The 19,590-nt window shown below is 40.1% G+C and overlaps 1 protein-coding gene across 1 annotated transcript in view; it reads left to right on the top strand.

The window, feature by feature from the left end:
* Positions 1 to 19,454, top strand: part of LOC121796871 — a 41,752-nt gene extending 22,298 nt beyond the window's left edge. Inside the window, exons 3-4 of the mRNA XM_042195643.1 lie at positions 15,631 to 15,719; positions 19,311 to 19,454. Of these exons, the coding sequence (XP_042051577.1) occupies positions 15,631 to 15,719; positions 19,311 to 19,454 (233 nt within the window). The remainder of the gene's footprint in view (positions 1 to 15,630; positions 15,720 to 19,310) is intronic.
* The last annotated feature ends 136 nt before the right edge of the window (positions 19,455 to 19,590 follow it).

Raw genomic sequence — 19,590 nt, 5'->3', positions numbered from 1 at the left:
AATATTATGGCTGCCCAAGTGGAAGGGTGGAAAAGGGTTGTGGATGTAATGGCAAGGCACCATACTGATGATACTAGTGACAGTGATCAACTTCCTAGTGACTCACCAAGTTCGGGATCAGAAGATGAAGAAGAGAAAGAGCATTATGACGATACAAGGCGTTTTACTAGAAGATATAAGGCTGACACTGATCGCAACGACCCGAGATGGGAAATTGGGTTGCGTTTTAATTCCAAGGCAGACTTCACAGACTTAATTCGTCACCAAGGAGTATTGTTGGGGAAGAAGCTGCGGTTGAAAAAAATGACAACATTCGTTGCATAGCTCACTGTCGAGGGGTACTAAGAAGCAAGAAGAATACCGAATGCCCATGACTCGTGGCACTGGCTCATAGGCCTGCCCATGGGTTTTGGCAGGTTTCACGGCTCCACAACAAACATAAGTGTGGTGGGGCTTCCTATAACCATGGATGTATCAATGCACGGTATCTCGCTAAGAAATACAAGGAAGATATTCGAGTCATCCTTGGAATGACTGTTGGCCAATTTATAGAGAAGGTGCACTGTGACATGAAGATCACCATTTCTCCAGGAAAGGCCAAGAGAGCTATGCAACATCCACGGAGGCTGATAGAAGTCGACTTGGTGAAGTAGTACAAGCGCCTACATGACTACAAGGCTGAAATTCTCAGGACTAATCCAGGAAGCACGGTTGTCTTAGCAACGCATCGGCTTAAGGATGGACAGGTTTAAGGCCATTTACATTGCTTACGAAGCATGAAAAACTTCTTTCAAACGTCATTGCAGACGCTTGATAGACCTAGACGGGTGTCATTTGAAGGGGCAAGCCAAGGGAATTCTTTTGACAGCCATCAGATTGGATCCGAATGATCAGATTTTTCTCATAGCTTTTGCCGTAGTTCACATTGAAAATACTGACACATGGAATTGTTTCCTCGGGCTGTTGGTGCAAGATTTGGAAATTACAGATTCTAGCAAGTGGACTTTCATCTCGGACAGACAAAAGGTACATTAAGCTAACATATTATGCTTAAAGTTCCTAAGTTTAAGCATGTGGAATTTGTAAAAATGTGTGAAGAAAAAAATTAGATTTTGGTTCTTTGGCTGAGCATAAGGTCTGGAATTTGTATAAATGTGTGAAGAAAAAATAGATTTTGGTTCTTTTGACTGTGCATAAGGTTGTTTTCTGTGATTGAACAAGAAACTAATTAGTATGTGAAGCTTGTTTTTTTTATTTTTTTTTAGTATGTGAAGCTTGTTGTGTGTGTTGTGTGGATTTCAATATCAGGGGCTAACAAGAAGCTAACAAATCTTTTTGTTAATGTTAGGGGCTAATCAATGCCATGAGAAACTGTTGCCTGCATGGCGAACACCGGATGTGTGTTTGGCATATGCACAACAATTTCAAGAAATTGTTTCCTTCAACTATTTTGAAGGACTTGATTTGGGAGGCAGTTCGAGCAACTAATATTCATGGCTTCGAGAAGGCAATGAATGAATTGAAGGAAGAGAATGAGCAAGCATACAAGTGGTTGGCCGATCACACAACGAAGGAGAATTGGAGTCGAGCCTTCTTTGGGTTTGAAGCAAAATGTGACATCCTTGTTAATAACATTTTTGAATGTTACAACAAGGTGTTACTACACTACTAGAAAATTAGCTTTTATTGGCACTTCAAAATGCCACCAGAATTATGTTAATATTACACTTTATCTATAATGGCACTTGAAGCAAGTGTCAGCCCCAACACATGTAGTAATAGTTCATGTGTAAGTAAAGATCAATCATTGCTACACTAAAAAAATGTAATGAAGAATCACATCTAATGGCACTAGAAATTGCCACAACATGCTCTATTAGACTACACCAATATACTTGGACAAAAATTTAAGGAATACCCCCATAAATATATATTATTACAATTTCATCCTGCATTTTATATAATTTACAATCTAGTCTACAAATTTTTATAGTTTATATTTACATCCTTCAAATATTAATAAATTATATTTAAATCCTTCAAATACTTAAAATTATATTTGACTTATATATATATATATATATATATATGTATATATATAGTATATATATAATATTCTAGTTTCACTTCCAACATATATAAAACTCATATTAAACTATAATTATTCATCCAACAAAATTTCATAAACAACAAATTCCAATAAAACGCCATATTTAAATAACATAAGGTCAAAGTATCTAATTCCAAAATGTAATGTATTTTCAATCTACATACTAAACAATATTAAAAGTGTTGTTCATCTTCTACGTAAAATACACAAAAGATACTAGAACTAGTAAAATCCTATCTATCCAGAAGTGCATTGCTTGTTTCTTCAGATATGTTAGCCTCTTAAATCTGTCGAAAGAGCAAACGTTCTCTGCGACACCACCAGAAATATTTGATTTTAAAAATCTGGAGTTATACATAAACAACAATTATATATATGTAATATGTACCAGAAGAATTAAAAAACTGTAAGAAATCAACTATCAAAGAATGAAATATAACCAAATGGGAAGAAAAACACACATATTAGAAAATGCAGGCAGAAAACTTTGTAACTGTAATTGTGGTCCCAATTCTAGAATATCCTGTTTTTTAGATAATGTCAAAGTATATAAGGCTCTGAGCAAGATACAACAATGTTATAGGAAGATAAAACTTAGCACAATCAACATCCCTCTAAACTACATCCACAAAGCCATATGTATAGCATGACAAGAAAAGTAAAGGTCAAAATAATCCCTAATACAAGTAGCATAATAAAATGCATATACCAAACTAGGAAAATGATCAATACAAAACTTGATCTCAATACAAAATCCAGACCAAATCCTGACCATGAGATTTGACAATCCAATGGTCAATAATTAAATAAAAACACGGCGGGTCATTGTAAAGCAGTTTTAGGTCATATTATAAACTTTGGATTTGAGGTCATGTTAAGATCATTTCATGTCATCCTTACTATAATGACGTAAAAATAATCTTACAATGACCTAAAAATGACTTTTGTATGCTTGGTTCTGATCAATATGAACTGTTGTAAAAGCAAAGCTACCTGATCAATATGAACTGTTGTAGCATTTACTGAGGAAGGCTTAGAGACTATCACATTTGGCCTAGTGTCTGCTTGTGAACCACAAACTCTTTCTTGTGTTGCAAGCCTTGCCTCTAGCCGTTCAATCTTTTCTCGATACTCCACTAGCAAACGGTTTGATGTGTTTTTAGAAGTTTCGTTCCATAAATCTGAAGGACGCACTCCCCTACCCATCATCCTTACATGGCCGGGTCTATCCTTCCCCATAATTTGGGCAAAGATATCATCTGGAGCAATTGCATCGTCCGAACCTTCAAGAGATTGATCACTACAATCTTCCATTGTTGACTTTTTACACAGTTTTAAAAAGTTAATGCATAAATTTTAAAAAGCTAATGCACGAATTAGATTGCATAATGCATTTCATTTAATGGACAAATATACCGTCACATACAATTTTGCTAGATACAGCATCACTTGTGTTTCCATTTGAAGAAACAAAACAAATTTTGAAAAGTTGAACACGAGATGGGCATTGTCTAAGTTCTTTGGTCTAGGAATATGTACATTGTCAAATTACTACTCCCTCCGTTCTGCGATATTTGAGTCATTTCATTTTCTGCCCTCATTTTAGAAAAATGATAATAAATAGTTAAAGTGGATAAAAAGTAAAGTAAGAGAGAGAATAAGTTAGATAAGACTCTTATCTAACTTATTCTCTCTCGTACTTTACTTTTTATCCACTTTAACTATTTAGTCTTATCTAACTTATTCTCTCTCTTACTTTACTTTTTATCCACTTTAACTATTTATTATCATTTTTCTAAAATGAGGGCAGAAAATGAAATGACTCAACTACCGCGGAACGGAGGGAGTAATATATTGTAAAAAGAATGAGCAAAACATAGGAAAGAGAAAGAAAGAAAGCATTACCATTTTTGCTTTAACTTGGGCAAACGACTTCTTTCTTGTTCTTTGATTCATTAACTTTTTCTCTCGCGCTTTTTTGTTTCTTTTGCTTGCATTCTAATAGCAAGGGAAAAAGGGAAAGTGAATGCATAGTTCAAATGAAATGAGCATTAGAATTGTAGATTAAACCTTTGCATGTTCCGTTCTCCAATAGGCAAGGAGATTGATCCATTGAACTTCCAAAACTCTATCATCTATTAAATGCTCGATAAGTACGTCAACCCAGTATCTCATTTTCAAGTAATGCTTCCAGTTTCTCCATTTAAGCCCGATAGATTCCAGAATCCACTTCTCAGCAATGATAGGGACATGGAATCGTAACTACGTTAAACATAGTCAGATAATGTTATATATACGGTATATATATATATAATCATCAATCATGTAGTAAATGAGAAAGTTAAAAGATAGTCAAAAAGCATAGAAGGGAACGAAAAGATCTGACAAAGTTAAATAACATTAACTACCTTTACAATGTCAAGCATCTCAGTTTTTCTCTCCTTTGGAATGGCATGCCAACTTTTAATATCTATAGGACAATAATTACCGCTTCTTGTTATCGAACCTAGGAAATGGCAGAGTGTGCTATCCTCACCACCTATATCTTGACCGAACTCATTATATTCAACATGAACGGGGTGCAAGTTTAGAGGGCGACCCCAAATATTTTTCATATACGTAGGGCCTCTACATTGCTTTTCAACAATTTCAGCACCAGATGCAATACCTTGAAGAACGACGAGTATAATACGATTAGTCTATTATTTAAAAGGTTACACAACTTGTCACAATGTTTGATTTCCCATTACCTTCATCTTCTTGTTGTTCGACGTCAACACTCAAGCTCTCATTCTCCAATGGTGGCACACTTTCATGGCTGTGGTGCGAAGGTGTGACCATGCCCAAAGTTTTTTGATGTAGATTTCTACTATAAACTCTTCTGCCTATTGCTGTCTTAGTAGTGAAACCTGTATATCATTATAAAAGAATATATTGAAGTATAGTACACCATTTCTAACAACAAATTCGAGTCCATGTTAGAATAATCAATTCACTGTTTGTTACCTTCACTGGTTTTCAACCATTGTTGTGAAACATTTGGTTCGTCTTGCAAACGAACACTTTTGCTACACTGCCCCGGTTGTTTAGAAGTCATAACTGCTACATTAGAGTAATAAAGTAAGCATAGACAACATTATTATTGATCATTATAAGAGGATAACATTCACCATTATTCATAACCGGAAAATGTTGTAGGACTTGAATATGCATTATGTTATAAACTCTCAATTGTTCATAATCTGACAGCTTGGCTACTGACACTAGTTTTGCTCATAACGATTTCAATAACTTTATGATTTGGGACTATTCTCTAGAGAAAATGAACCTTAAGTTGTATTCTTTACTAGGGCAGTAGAAAGCTTTCGCATATCAGAGATTTTAACAATGTTGTTAGTAGATCCGATTGCTAAAAACCACTCATTAAATGGATTGAAGGCTAAACATTTAAAATTTTGGCCAATGAAACTACAAGAAATATGCATCCCTGTTGATCAAAATAAGTGCAAGTATAACAGATAATACTATACTTATATTTCACCCAAAATAAACCTAAACCACTATAAGTTCCCATGATGCACCCAAAATTGTCAAAAATTGTATTCCAAACATAAATAAGCATTATTCAATTAATTTCAAGCATTATTTCACCTTTGTTGCGATTCGAGCTCGAAGCCAGCGAGACCGCAACGATCACTGCAAATCACACAGCAAAAGCAAGCCACACACCTCACACAACAGAGTAATTGAGCTAAGATAGATAAATCTGGGTAATCGAATGTGTATTGCAAAAGAGGAATTACAAATAGCAACAACAAAGCAATAACTCCACGATAACACTGAGAATGAAAACTCAGAACTGCTACGGATCACGGATCCTAGCCCAATTCAACAATCACACAACTAACATCCCAAAATGAGAGTGTGGTCCCTCCTTTTATAGTTCACGCAATGCACACCGCATCGGCCTATATTCCCCTGTGCCTTTGCTCAGCGGTTGTGTATGTTGAATGTGGATGATTTTTATGTTGTCTCTTAGATCATTATCAGTTTTTTAACTGGAGCTAGCATACATCTCCTTACCCGAGAGCACCAAATACATCCTATAAGCTTGTATGAGTATCATAAAAGCAAACATCATATTTTTTAAAGCTTTCACAAGAAAATTCAGAAATTATAATAACCAAATGATGATGGATTAGGTTCACAAAATAGGGTATCCTTGTTAATAACATTCTGGTTTATTCTATAAAACTTCAGCTCTCTCTCTCTCTCTTACACACACACATTATACACCATATATCACTTAAAAATTGGCGACTATTTTCACAAGAATATATGCATAGAGTTGCAGATATACATTATACACCATATATCACATTATACACGTATATGTAATTAATGGCAACTCTAAAATCATGATATGAAAGTGTAGATCAGTCTATATATGAAAGTCCAGTAACAACCAACAAGAATATATGCATAGAGTTCCAGATATACATACCCTTCAAACGATACATAATTCATACACCAATTTCACTCAAAATCAACAATTTTTATGTGTTTCACAAGAGAGAAAGAGGATATCCTTCCTAATAGGTATTTTATCAAACACTTGGTGTGCAACTCATATTTCATTTTATCAAATACTTGGTGTGCAACCAAGTATGTACAACTTCTACTTCATTTTGGAGTGCAATTCATACCATTCTAGAGTACAACAACCACCACAGCAAAGAAACGAAATTTGATTCAGAATTCCAGATTTGATTCACCATTGGAAACGAAATTTCATTACTTGAACCCTAATATACAAACAAACACCACAACAAAGAAACAAAATCCATACATCACAACACTACGTAATTTCTCTATTGCCCTATTATTCTCCTCGATTGATGACAAAATCAAACTAAAACTCTCACTTTCGGTGTCCAGCAGCGGCATTATAGATGTCACGACGTCGTCTTCGTCGATTGGCTCACACCACTTGAAAAAACGGCAATCTTTTCTCTCACAAACAAAGTATAGCTTCCCCCTTGTTGGTTTTCCATGGGTGTTGACGATTCGGAGTGAAGCCCGATTCTTGCAATGGCAAAATTCGTACCGGAATCGGAGGTCACGTCCTGATAAGTCGTATTCTAGGCCTTGGTTACGGGTCAGTATGATGTGCTTAATTGATTATATTTGCAAAACAGTTGTTTAAAGTGTGCAGGTTAAGCATTCTAGCCAGTAGGGAAGTTTCGGAATGTTCAGGTGAAGGAGGCGCCAGCATGATCTCATACTGATCAGTATTCGTGCTAAAACGGCTTGAGATGGAGAAGACGGATAGCTGGGACGGATTACCCACAATTAAGGGCAAAGAAGTCAAATTGCAACGAGGATTTACCCTAAAATCAAGGGTAGCCTCCCTATAAAAGGAAGCCAAATTGGAGAGACACATTCACTCATTCACCACCATCTTTAGGTAGAAAGTTTTCCCGGTAGTTTCAGTCTTTCAGCCGTGTCCCGCTTCTTGCCTCGCCGTAGCCATGATCACTTGACGTTCAGATGTTCCCAGAATTCCAGTCATCGTCCATTCCAGCCAGCAAGATCGTAGTTTAGAGTCTCATCGCCCGGAGTGGCAAAACACTTTTACATTGCTTTCGTAGTTTTAAATTTCTCGTTTTCCTTACGTTGGATCTTGTTTGCCTTTGGATATTTTCTGCTTTTGAAGTACTTTGTTGAAGATCCGAACGTGTTTATGCTATGAAGTTGATTTCCGTTTCGTTTATTGTGGTGTTTCTTTATTCCCTTGCCTAGTTAGCTTAGATCTAAAGTTTCTCGGTGTTTAAAGTGCTGAATCTCTCAATTTCGTTTACGTAACAAATTTCTTTAGGATAGATAAACAAGTACTGTTTGATCGGAAAGTAGATCGTTGCATGCAAAGCTTAGTTTTAATTTCTGAATCGTTCTTTCATGTTGACCAGTATGCAGAAGTCCAGTTTCAGTGTTTGATTTCAGATTTGATTTCTTAGTTTTGGATCTGTGTTTGTGAGTTGTTAATCTGAGTTTTCCGTGTTGAATCTGGAATTGTTATCTGAATTTTGGAAGTGTTTGTTGAAGAAGATGATGTCTATTTCAATTGGAGGGGACCACTTACTTTTCGAGATGCTTTTGCTTTTGTCCTTCACTTTTAGTTAAGCCCTGTCAGCCTAGTCTTCAAACTTCCACTACACTCTGAATATTCTGTTTAGCCCAAAATAGAAACCCGTACCTTCCAAATATTTTCTGTTACAAAATTGTCTCCCCATTCCACGTACACAGTTACATTCCAAATGTTTTCCTTACCGTCTGACCAGTAGAACACCTCCTTTAAGTTCCAGCCTAGGTAGAAACTCAACCCAAGTGTGGTAGCTAACCAAATCTTCCAAATTGTCACCGCGGTAGTTTAAGAACGCACCATCTCTGTGGGATTCGACCCTTACCACCACTATACTGATCAGTAGAAGTGGGTTGAGGAATCTTTGAAACCAAGGTCTAGGTTAGTTAGGATCTCTATCCTGATCAGTAGGATATATCCTTGCTTGAACGACACCTACGCACCCAGGAGGTCCTTTCAAATGGCGCCGTTGCCGGGGATGGATAGCGTTATTTGCAATTACTGTGAGTGATACTTCGGTGTATATATTGTGCTTAACCTTTCTTTTTTTTCTTTTCTTTTCAGTTTATGAGAAGCAGTTCGGCTCCTGACCAGTGGAGTACGAAGATACTTCAGCGAGGATCGATACTCGTAACCACTCGATCCGGGTTGTCGACGGCTTTATCTGACTTAGGTTCAAGTAGCGACGAAGAGCAATACAACATAGAAGGACCAATACCAGAGGAGATACCACTGTTGGAAGGCATTCCAGTTCAGATGGCCGCCAACGGAGATGAGGATCCAGAGATCGGTACCCTTAACGCGCATACCGAGGGAGAACCATCGCAAGTCATAGTCGTCACTCCAGGGCAAACCGCCTGCGATGTGAAGCCTCATGTGATCGCGATTCTGCCTACATACTGTGGGAAGAGCTATGAAGGGCCGTATGAGTTTCTGCATGAGTTTTGTAAAATTTGTAGGGCGCAGAGGAGACCAGCAGGAGCGAATGAGGATGATTATAGGTTGAAGGCCTTGCCATTTGTGCTCAAGGGGGAAGCCAACACCTGGTTCATGCGTCTGCCCCCCAACTCCATTGAGACTTGGGCCGATTTCAAGTCAGCATTCCTAGGCGAGTTTTTCCCGTCATCAAAGACAAGCGCGTTGAAAAGGGAAATAACTAATGTGAAGCAAGGGTATGATGAACCCTTGAGCGATTATTGGGCAAGATACATGGGTCTTTTGGAATCATGTCCCAACCATCGCATGGCGGACATTGAAGTGCATCATACTTTCTACAAAGGTATGAACGCGGTAACCAAGGATCTAGCAAATTCATCGTCAGGAGGAAGCTTCACACAATTACGGGTCAGCGAAGCGAAGAGAGTCCTAAGGAAGCTACTGAATGCAAAGAAAGAGTATGACCATTCAAGGGAAGGATACAACCGAGAGCGGGCTGCTGTTGTCTCGTCTACTGATCAGGAAAATAAACTGGAGCAGAAAATGGACTTGAAGATGGATGAGCTGAAGAAGTCACTTCTGAGTGCGATCGAAAAAAGCACCCCACCACCTCCCCCAGCTGGGAATTACAAAGGTGCAGAACAGGGAAATCAAGGACCGAACTATGAACAGCCTAGTGACTACGTGAATATGGAACAGGTCAATGCTGCGGGGTACTTCAATTCCAGTGGGCATTGGATTCAGGGTAGACAACGGGATGCACCATGGAGGGATCATCCAAACTTTCGATGGGGAGACGGGGGCCAAAATCAGAACCAAGGACAGAACCAGTATAACCCCAATCCAAACCAAAACCCTAACCGTGGACTAGCAAACCCAGACTACCAGCCCAACTGGTCAGGAAGAAACCAACAAACCCAAAATCAAAGCCCACAAAGCCAAAACCCGAATCTTGTTTATGTACCACCCCACCAGAGAAACTTCCACAGTTTCCAAAATCAGCCAAATCATGCACCCCAACACCATCAAAACCAAAATCAGTTTCAAGCCCAGCACCAGAATCAATATCCTCAAGATCAGTACGTCCCTCCTGCCCAGTATAACCAATACCCGCCTAATCAAGGCCAGCAAAACTTCCAGAACTACCAACACCAAGGGCCGAATCATTTCCAAAATCCGAACAGGCCTAGGAGGTCCGTTGAGGACATGATGGGTGAAATGCTAGCGTCACAACAGAGCATCAAAGGAGACTTGCAATCCCATAACGAGGTCGTGCAGGGGATGCAAAACGCCCAGAAAGAACATAAGGCGAACATGGATATGATGAATAGGCAGTTAGCCCAACTGGCCAGTTCGGTGGGGATTTGAAGGGAAATGCAGGTAAACTCCCATCTACAGTCCAAATGCCCGACAAGACAAATGTGAGTAAGGTTACGTTGCGGACCGGAACTACTTATGACGCGCCTCAACCCAAACGACCTAGTGGAGGATCTAACGGAACGAAGATAGGAGGCGATACCGTTTCAGCGGAAGAACTAGGGAGGCCTATGCCTCAGATGCAGGATCCATTCTTCTTGGATGCTACACCAATTGTAGGAGATGAACCCGAAACCCTACTGACCAGGAAGGAACCTCATCGAGAGGAAGAGCCCAGAATGGAAGCCCAGACTCAGGAACTACCCCGGAAAGACTCCAAGAAGGTTGCTAAGGGACAAGTAGATGAGAAAAAAGGGGAGAAACCATTCCCATTCCGATTTGTTACAAAGAGGAAGAAAGAGAACCCGGTTGACTATTTGTCGATTTTTGGGAAGTTGGATGTCACCATACCATTTCTCCAAACCGTGAAACTACCCCCTCTTGGGAAATTCATAAAGGACTTCATAGCCGGGAGAGCCCAGAAAGATGGCAAGATTATGGTGGAAGGGATAGCGTCAGCAATAGTGCAAGAGACGTTACCACCCAAGAGAGCCGACCCAGGTATGTTTACCTTACCAATAACTGTTGGAGATGTGAAGGTCGAACATGCAATGTGTGATTTGGGGGCGTCTATAAATGTCATGCCATTGTTTATCTATAACCGGTTGAAGGGAGTGAGGCTGTCAAGTACTAGAGTATTGATCCAACTGGCTGATAGGTCGTGCATAAGTCCGGAGGGAGTTTTAGAGAATGTATTAGTTAGAGTGCATGATTTTACATACCCTGCTGATTTTTATGTGATCAAAATGAGTGAGCATGAAGCGAGGGAGTCTAGTGGAGTCTTGTTAGGAAGACCATTTTTGAGAACGGCCAAGACGATCGTGGATATGGCTGAGGGGACTATTTGCATTGATTTTCATGGGGAGAAGTTTACCTTTGATATAAATGATGCCACGAAGAAACCTATTGATTCTGAAAATCTATGCTATGTTGATGTGATTGACCCTTTAGTCCAAGATTTTCTTGAGACCGAACTATTGCAGGAGAGACTCCAGGCTTTAGATGTTTATGAACAGGCTGACGTAGAAGCTGCGGCATGGTGTGATTGGGCTTAAAACTCAACCGTCTTGAGCTGAAGGTGAGGGGAATTGAGGGAGATAGGACATGCTGGAAACCTAAACCATCCCCGTTAGTACCTCCTAGTCAGGATAGATGAGGTGAGTATGAGAGAAAAGCCCATACTTAGAGCCAAACACGAAAGCCCTCTAAAAATGTGAGTTATAAGCCTTAAAGTGGAACCACTTTCCACATATATTGGAAAGAAAAGAGAGGCTGCCACAATTCGCCTAGGGTTAAGTGATCACGGGTAGCAAATACTGAAGGCAGTAGGAACCCCCCCCCCCCCGTTTTTAAAAAAAAAAAAAAAAAAAAAAAAAAAACCGCCTTTAGAACCCTTTCTTCTTAACCTTTTATATACCCAGATAAACACCCCAGCCGACTGGGACTGTGTAAGGCATGAAACAAATGGAGCTTACTGGCCAGGAAGAAGTGCGGAAAAGCAGAAACCAGCTGGGCGAAAAAGTTAGAAGAAAATCGACCAGGGAGTCATTCCCAGTCCAAAAAAAGAGAAGAAGGAATAAGGGTGGCGAAGCCACGAAGGAACGAAAAAAAAAAAAAGAGGGAACCGAGAAAATGAAGAAAATGGTCAGAAAGATTTGACCACAAAAAAAGAGATGAATGAAGGAATAAGGGTGGCGAAGCCACAAGATGCTACTGACCAGTGGAGACCAAAGCCAGAAGCGCCAACTAAAGAAAGCAACTGATCAGAAGCCTAATATACACAGTCCCCCCCCCCCCCCGCATAAATAAAAATAGAAATTTTGAACCTTAGAGCCTTAGGAACATCCACCGAAAACATTACAAGCCAACAACCCCGTTACAAGCCTATAAGTCCTTCAGTAGCCGCTCGTGGAATCTAAGTCCGAAGCAATTGTGGTGAGCATAATGAGAGAATGCAGTCCTAACATTCCTGGTGAGGTATGAGTGACTGAGCGAACCTAGTGTTGGGCCGACAGTGTGGGCGATCTTGACAAACAGATATACTGACTGGAAGAGAAAAGGGGGGTGGCAGAAGTTCAAGGCTGTCTAAGGCCGGATTGCACCTGATCCAGAGGGGAGGGATGGTTGAAAATATAGCCCGATCTATGTGTTTTCAGTCTTTTATGTGTTTATGTTTCTCTGTGTTTGTTTGTGTTTTTCTTTGCGTCATAGTTTAGAGTCTAAGTTAGGTAGAGTCGGTCAGGGGAGTAACCAGGCTAGAATTCGACTTATTCTTTTCTTTGTTTGTTCTTCACGCTTGAGGACAAGCCTGTGGTAAGTGTGAGCAGTTTGATAAGTCGTATTCTAGGCCTTGGTTACGGGTCAGTATGATGTGCTTAATTGATTATATTTGCAAAACAGTTGTTTAAAGTGTGCAGGTTAAGCATTCTAGCCAGTAGGGAAGTTTCGGAATGTTCAGGTGAAGGAGGCGCCAGCATGATCTCATACTGATCAGTATTCGTGCTAAAACGGCTTGAGATGGAGAAGACGGATAGCTGGGACGGATTACCCACAATTAAGGGCAAAGAAGTCAAATTGCAACGAGGATTTACCCTAAAATCAAGGGTAGCCTCCCTATAAAAGGAAGCCAAATTGGAGAGACACATTCACTCATTCACCACCATCTTTAGGTAGAAAGTTTTCCCGGTAGTTTCAGTCTTTCAGCCGTGTCCCGCTTCTTGCCTCGCCGTAGCCATGATCACTTGACGTTCAGATGTTCCCAGAATTCCAGTCATCGTCCATTCCAGCCAGCAAGATCGTAGTTTAGAGTCTCATCGCCCGGAGTGGCAAAACACTTTTACATTGCTTTCGTAGTTTTAAATTTCTCGTTTTCCTTACGTTGGATCTTGTTTGCCTTTGGATATTTTCTGCTTTTGAAGTACTTTGTTGAAGATCCGAACGTGTTTATGCTATGAAGTTGATTTCCGTTTCATTTATTGTGGTGTTTCTTTATTCCCTTGCCTAGTTAGCTTAGATCTAAAGTTTCTCGGTGTTTAAAGTGCTGAATCTCTCAATTCTGTTTACGTAACAAATTTCTTTAGGATAAATAAACAAGTACTGTTTGATCGGAAAGTAGATCGTTGCATGCAAAGCTTAGTTTTAATTTCTGAATCGTTCTTTCATGTTGACCAGTATGCAGAAGTCCAGTTTCAGTGTTTGATTTCAGATTTGATTTCTTAGTTTTGGATCTGTGTTTGTGAGTTGTTAATCTGAGTTTTCTGTGTTGAATCTGGAATTGTTATCTGAATTTTGGAAGTGTTTGTTGAAGAAGATGATGTCTATTTCAATTGGAGGGGACCACTTACTTTTCGAGATGCTTTTGCTTTTGTCCTTCACTTTTAGTTAAGCCCTGTCAGCCTAGTCTTCAAACTTCCACTACACTCTGAATATTCTGTTTAGCCCAAAATAGAAACCCGTACCTTCCAAATATTTTCTGTTACAAAATTGTCTCCCCATTCCACGTACACAGTTACATTCCAAATGTTTTCCTTACCGTCTGACCAGTAGAACACCTCCTTTAAGTTCCAGCCTAGGTAGAAACTCAACCCAAGTGTGGTAGCTAACCAAATCTTCCAAATTGTCACCGCGGTAGTTTAAGAACGCACCATCTCTGTGGGATTCGACCCTTACCACCACTATACTGATCAGTAGAAGTGGGTTGAGGAATCTTTGAAACCAAGGTCTAGGTTAGTTAGGATCTCTATCCTGATCAGTAGGATATATCCTTGCTTGAACGACACCTACGCACCCAGGAGGTCCTTTCACGTCCACCGCCACTCGGTCTCTCTGTTGTAGTTCGAACAGTCCATGGTTGGCGAGTTGGGGTTACTTGAGGTTCTTCCAAGAACTAGGGTTTCTCACCGTGAGCCAGCATAAATCGATGAAGAAGATGAATAGAGCGTGCAAGAATTAAAATTCGTTTTATAAATGACAAGCAATTTATTTTATTAAAACTAATTTTGAAACAAATTTGAATTTATTTGAAAAAGAATAAAAATTTGAATTTTTATAACTCTTAATCCGGTCAAAATCGATTTAAATTTCGTTGACTGTTACATTTTAACGGTTCCGTCCATTTCGGACTAAATGTGATCCGATTTCAAATGTGAGGAACCGAATAATTCAAAAGATAATGTTTTGGACCAAAATCAAAAAATCGCAATATGTTAAGGACCAAATTGAGACTTTAGTCGCTGAAAAATAAATAAAAATATTATTAGACTGAGAATAATTGCTGGAACATAAACATATTAGTCAGTGAAACTGAACCAAAGATACACCAGATAATCCTATGTGACGCCCTAGGATAAATTATCGTCCTGACTCAAACTATTCTAATGATGAGCTATTTGTCGCTATTGACTCCACTCCTACTCAAACTCTACTAGTTAAACCTATCTCCGAAACTCCACTAGTTACAAGACTCTTTAAACAAGTCAACATCTAATGAAATACTCCCTCCGTCCTATAATAGATGTCACACTTTCCTTTTTAGTTTGTCCCACAAAAAATGTCACATTCTCATTTTTGAAAAAAGTTTCCTCTGACATTAATATAAAAAATTATATTTTCTCTCAATATATAACACACAAAACAAAACCTTCTAAAATCTTGTGACGTCCCACAAGTGTGATATCTTTTGTGGGATGGAAGGAGTAATAAGTAAAGATATTCAGAGACTGTAGAAGGAAAATAAGTAATTGAAAATATGTATTTACAGATGGAGCACAAGTTATGCCGTTGATAATACTAATAGGTATAATGTCAAATCGTGCAATTCATAGCCAAATACACTGAGATGTCCCAAATGTACATGTCCATCATTAACATGCCTAGGAAGATGCAATTACATTTTCTGTTTTAGACTTTAACTATTGCATGTTTTCTATCTTAAAAAACTCATGTCTACTGCTCCACTATGCTGCAGTGAGGCTTGCACCGGAAGAAACATCAATGAAGTTGACTGGTTATGAACACAATGGTGTAACCTGTGTAGGCATGAAAACTGATATACCGGTAAAAATCACCTAGCCTCGTCTTTGAGAAATTCAATTTTATGTCGCATGCATATGTGTGCATGCGACATAAAGTTTGCAGTATTTAACATCTCGGCCAATAGTGCATCCGGGCCAGATGGCTTTTCATCACTTTTCTTTCAATCTTGCTGGGAAATTGTCGGAGCCGACGTTGTAGCAGCGGTTGGTGACTTCTTTGCCGGAGGGTACATGCCGAGAAGCTTCACTGCTACCATGATTGTATTGCTCCCAAAAAAAGAGAACCCGAGAACATGGTCAGAGTATCGTCCGATCAGTCTCTGTAATGTGACGAATAAGATTATATCAAAAATCCTATCAGCAAGGTTAGCCAAATTCCTCCCCTCCTTACATCTCCGAACCAAAGTGGGTTCATCAAAGGAAAGTTGCTGAGTGATAATGTCCTACTTGCACAAGAACTCATACGAGACCTGCCACACTGTTCTCCTACACCGAATGTTGCAATCAAACTTGACATGGCCAAAGCTTATGATCGAGTGCAATGGCCCTTCTTGATCAAAATTCTTCGGCGCATGGGATTCTCGGAAAGGTGGATTGGATTGGTTGAACGTTGTATTAACTCTTGCTGGTTCTCGGTTCTTATCAATGGAGTTCCTGCCGGATTTTTAAAATCATCAAGAGCACTAAGACAGGGGGATCCTCTGTCTCCATCACTCTTCATATTAGCAGCAGAATATTTGTCAAAGAGCTTGGACAAACTGATCATGGGGAAGAAAGATAGGAGATACTTCACGTCAAGGAACGGATTGGAAGTCACTCACCTCGCGTACGCAGAATGTGTTATTGTGTTTACACAAGCTAAGCAATCTTCACTCCAACATCTAGTTCAGTGCCTGCAGCATTACGCAGCGGTTTCGGGACAAAACATTAATATGGAAAAGAGTCAATTCTGTGTTGACGACAAACATGCTAGCTAGGCACCGAACATCGAAGTTGTGGGGGGGTTTCAACGGGGAGAATTCCCATTCAAATACCTTGGAGTCCCAATCTTCAAAGGAAGAAAGAAAACCGACATGTTCATCTTCTTGAGGGAGAAAATCTCAGCCATAATTCACTCTTGGTCGCATAGGTCTCTCTCATTCGGTGGAAGACTCACCTTGATTAAAAGTACGCTCGGAACTATCCCACTTCATGTGTTTCAGGTTCTTGAACCGACTAAGGGAGCAATGATGCAGATGGAGAGCTTGTTTGCTAAATACTTTTGGGGGTCGTCACAGGAAAAATGAGCCACACACTGGATCAGCTGGGAGCAGATGCGCCATCCGGTTGATGAAGGTGGGCTGGGCATTAGAAAGTTAGAAGAAATGGTCGAGGCTTTCGGGATGAAATTGTGGGTAAGGTTCGGGGAACAAAATTCCCTTTGGGCCAAGTTCATGTTTCGCAGGTACTGCAGTAAGGCTGTACCATCGAAAGCCCCCTTCAATGGAAATCAGAGCATCACATGGAAACGTATGGCTAGAGCAGGGCAGAAGATCCACAGAGAGCTGCTATGGTCACTCGGTGATGGAGAGATATTTTTCTGGGAGGATATTTGGTGCAGTAATTGACCACTTAGCGATTGGTGCAACCCGAGATTGAGCTTGCGACAAGAGCGGGTGAAAGATTATTAGGTTAACTGAGAATGGAACGCCTCCCTATTATATAGAAAACTTGAACGACTAGGTGTCCAAAGAGGAGTGATCGGGGAGATTGAAAAGATCCCGATTGAGGCGGGGGGTAGGGATATCTTGAGATGGAGCCGCTCGGCTCACGGAGACTTCACCACAAGCTCGGCTTGGGAGCTGTGTAGACATCGACACCCACACACCCCGGTTTTCGACTTAATATGGAACTCATGCACTCTCCTGTAGATTTCTATCTTCGTATGGAGGTTGCTAGCTAACAGACTACCGGTGGATGCCAAGCTCCAATGGAGAAAAGTAAGCCTTGCTTCTAAATGTAGATGTTGCGAATCACCGAGAGTGGAATCGAGGGAGCACTTGTTTTTGCAAGGAGAAGTAGCAGGGGAAGTGTGGAGAAGAACTGCAAATTGGTTCCCTAACTTACCGAAATGGAACGAAAGAGTGATTGATTTCGAGGCTCGAATAAGATTCTGGCACCGTAGGCTATGTCAATCGAACAAGCTACATGTCAGCTCGGTCATCCCCTGCCACATTCTATGGTTCATTTGGACGGAACGTAACAGCTACATACATCGAGGAGTGAAGATGAGAGCAGAAAATGTGTTCCAAAGAACCACGACTTACTTGCAAAACATGATCAAAGCAGGTAAATTGGGAAGGAAGGAGTGGGAAGGATGCAACAATCTAGAGAATTTTGATACAACCACTTGGATCGAGAGGCCAAGAAAGCTCATCAAAACAATCAGATGGATTCCGCCGGACACGGGCTGGTTAAAGCTCAATATCAAGGGAGTGTGGAACCGGTCAGGCGCAGGGGCGGAAGAATTTTCCGAGACGCTAGCAGCAACATTGTTCGAGGCTTTATTCGGAAAGTGACAGCCGCGTCGGCTCTTGATGTGGAGCTGCAAGCTCTTTCCCTCGGCCTTGAGATGGTTACAGGTAGGGGTAGAAAAGTGTGGATTGAATCGGACTCTAAAGAAGTGATCTCCTTAATTCAACTCAACAAACCCGGGTCGGCACATCTACGACATCAAACGACGTTCATCCGAAACAAATTGAAGGAGGTTGTTGCCAAGTGTTCCCACTGCTATAACGTCGGAAACAAAGCAGCGGTATACGCAGCGAAGCTAGGGAGTCCCGAGAATGGCCAGTAGGATTTTGACCGTGACACAGCCCCGGCGATGATCAAAGCGTTGGTAAGAATGGATCAACTCAACATGCCGAATTTCCAATTCCTAAGGCACTAGTAGGATGGTGAAGTTTGGTGAACATAGGCTGATCTTACTGTAATTTTTGAGGTGAGTAATTTGGTGTCACTCACATGTGTGTAGAGGGGACAACAAATTACTCCCTACGTGGGCTCTATGTCACTTTTGGGCATAAAGCGTGTAAATGGTCTTTTATGATATGAAGGGATGAGGGACAAAAAAAAACTTTAGTAATGTTTGCATGACATCTATTTTGGTTATTTGTCCTAACTTTTGCTATCGTGCCACTGTTAGAGAAATGAAACGAGGAAGTAAAAGTTTGTTTTCAATTGAACACATTTGATAGGAAAAGGGCAACAAATTCTGCATATGATACTCCTTCAAAGAAGGCAGTTGGCTAATTATGCCGTCACTACAATATTGCTACTAAACATCAGACAAATACTTATATTGCTGCAGTTAACTTTCCTCGACATTCCACTATCATTTATAATGTCTGAACTTGCCTCTTTCTTAACCATGCTCACTTGAGAACTATGAATTTAACCTAGAGAAATTAGAAGTACTTATATTACTTGAGAACTATGAATTTAATCAGACAAATACTTATATTGCATGTGTTAAACTAGAATCGCTTGCAAATTGCATCTACGTGACTGAGCTCCGGACACACTAGCATTTCTACCTCTATGCTATAATAAGTGGATGAAATATCTGTCCCAGGTCATTTTAGATGAAGCAATTGTGAAGCTAAATCCAGATTTCTTCTGGTTGGGAGGTGGTGAGGTTGATATCAAACTGGGGATCAAGACTCCGGAATTCATTAATTACACAAAGCCATTCATTATTAACTGCAGCGGCCACTGATTTCATATCCCTCTAAATCAATGTGAGAAGATTGTGCCCTACCACTGCTATTTACTATTTACGCATCTTCTCCTTAAATCCGAAACTGTGTTGGTAGTTTCATTAATGTTCTATTGGACTAATGACTAAAATTTTG

The sequence above is a fragment of the Salvia splendens genome, chromosome 3 (assembly GCF_004379255.2).
Source record: "Salvia splendens isolate huo1 chromosome 3, SspV2, whole genome shotgun sequence".
NCBI lineage: Eukaryota > Viridiplantae > Streptophyta > Magnoliopsida > Lamiales > Lamiaceae > Salvia > Salvia splendens.
The sequence above is the reverse complement of the archived record's forward strand: the minus strand, read 5'-3'. Positions and strand labels throughout refer to the sequence as shown.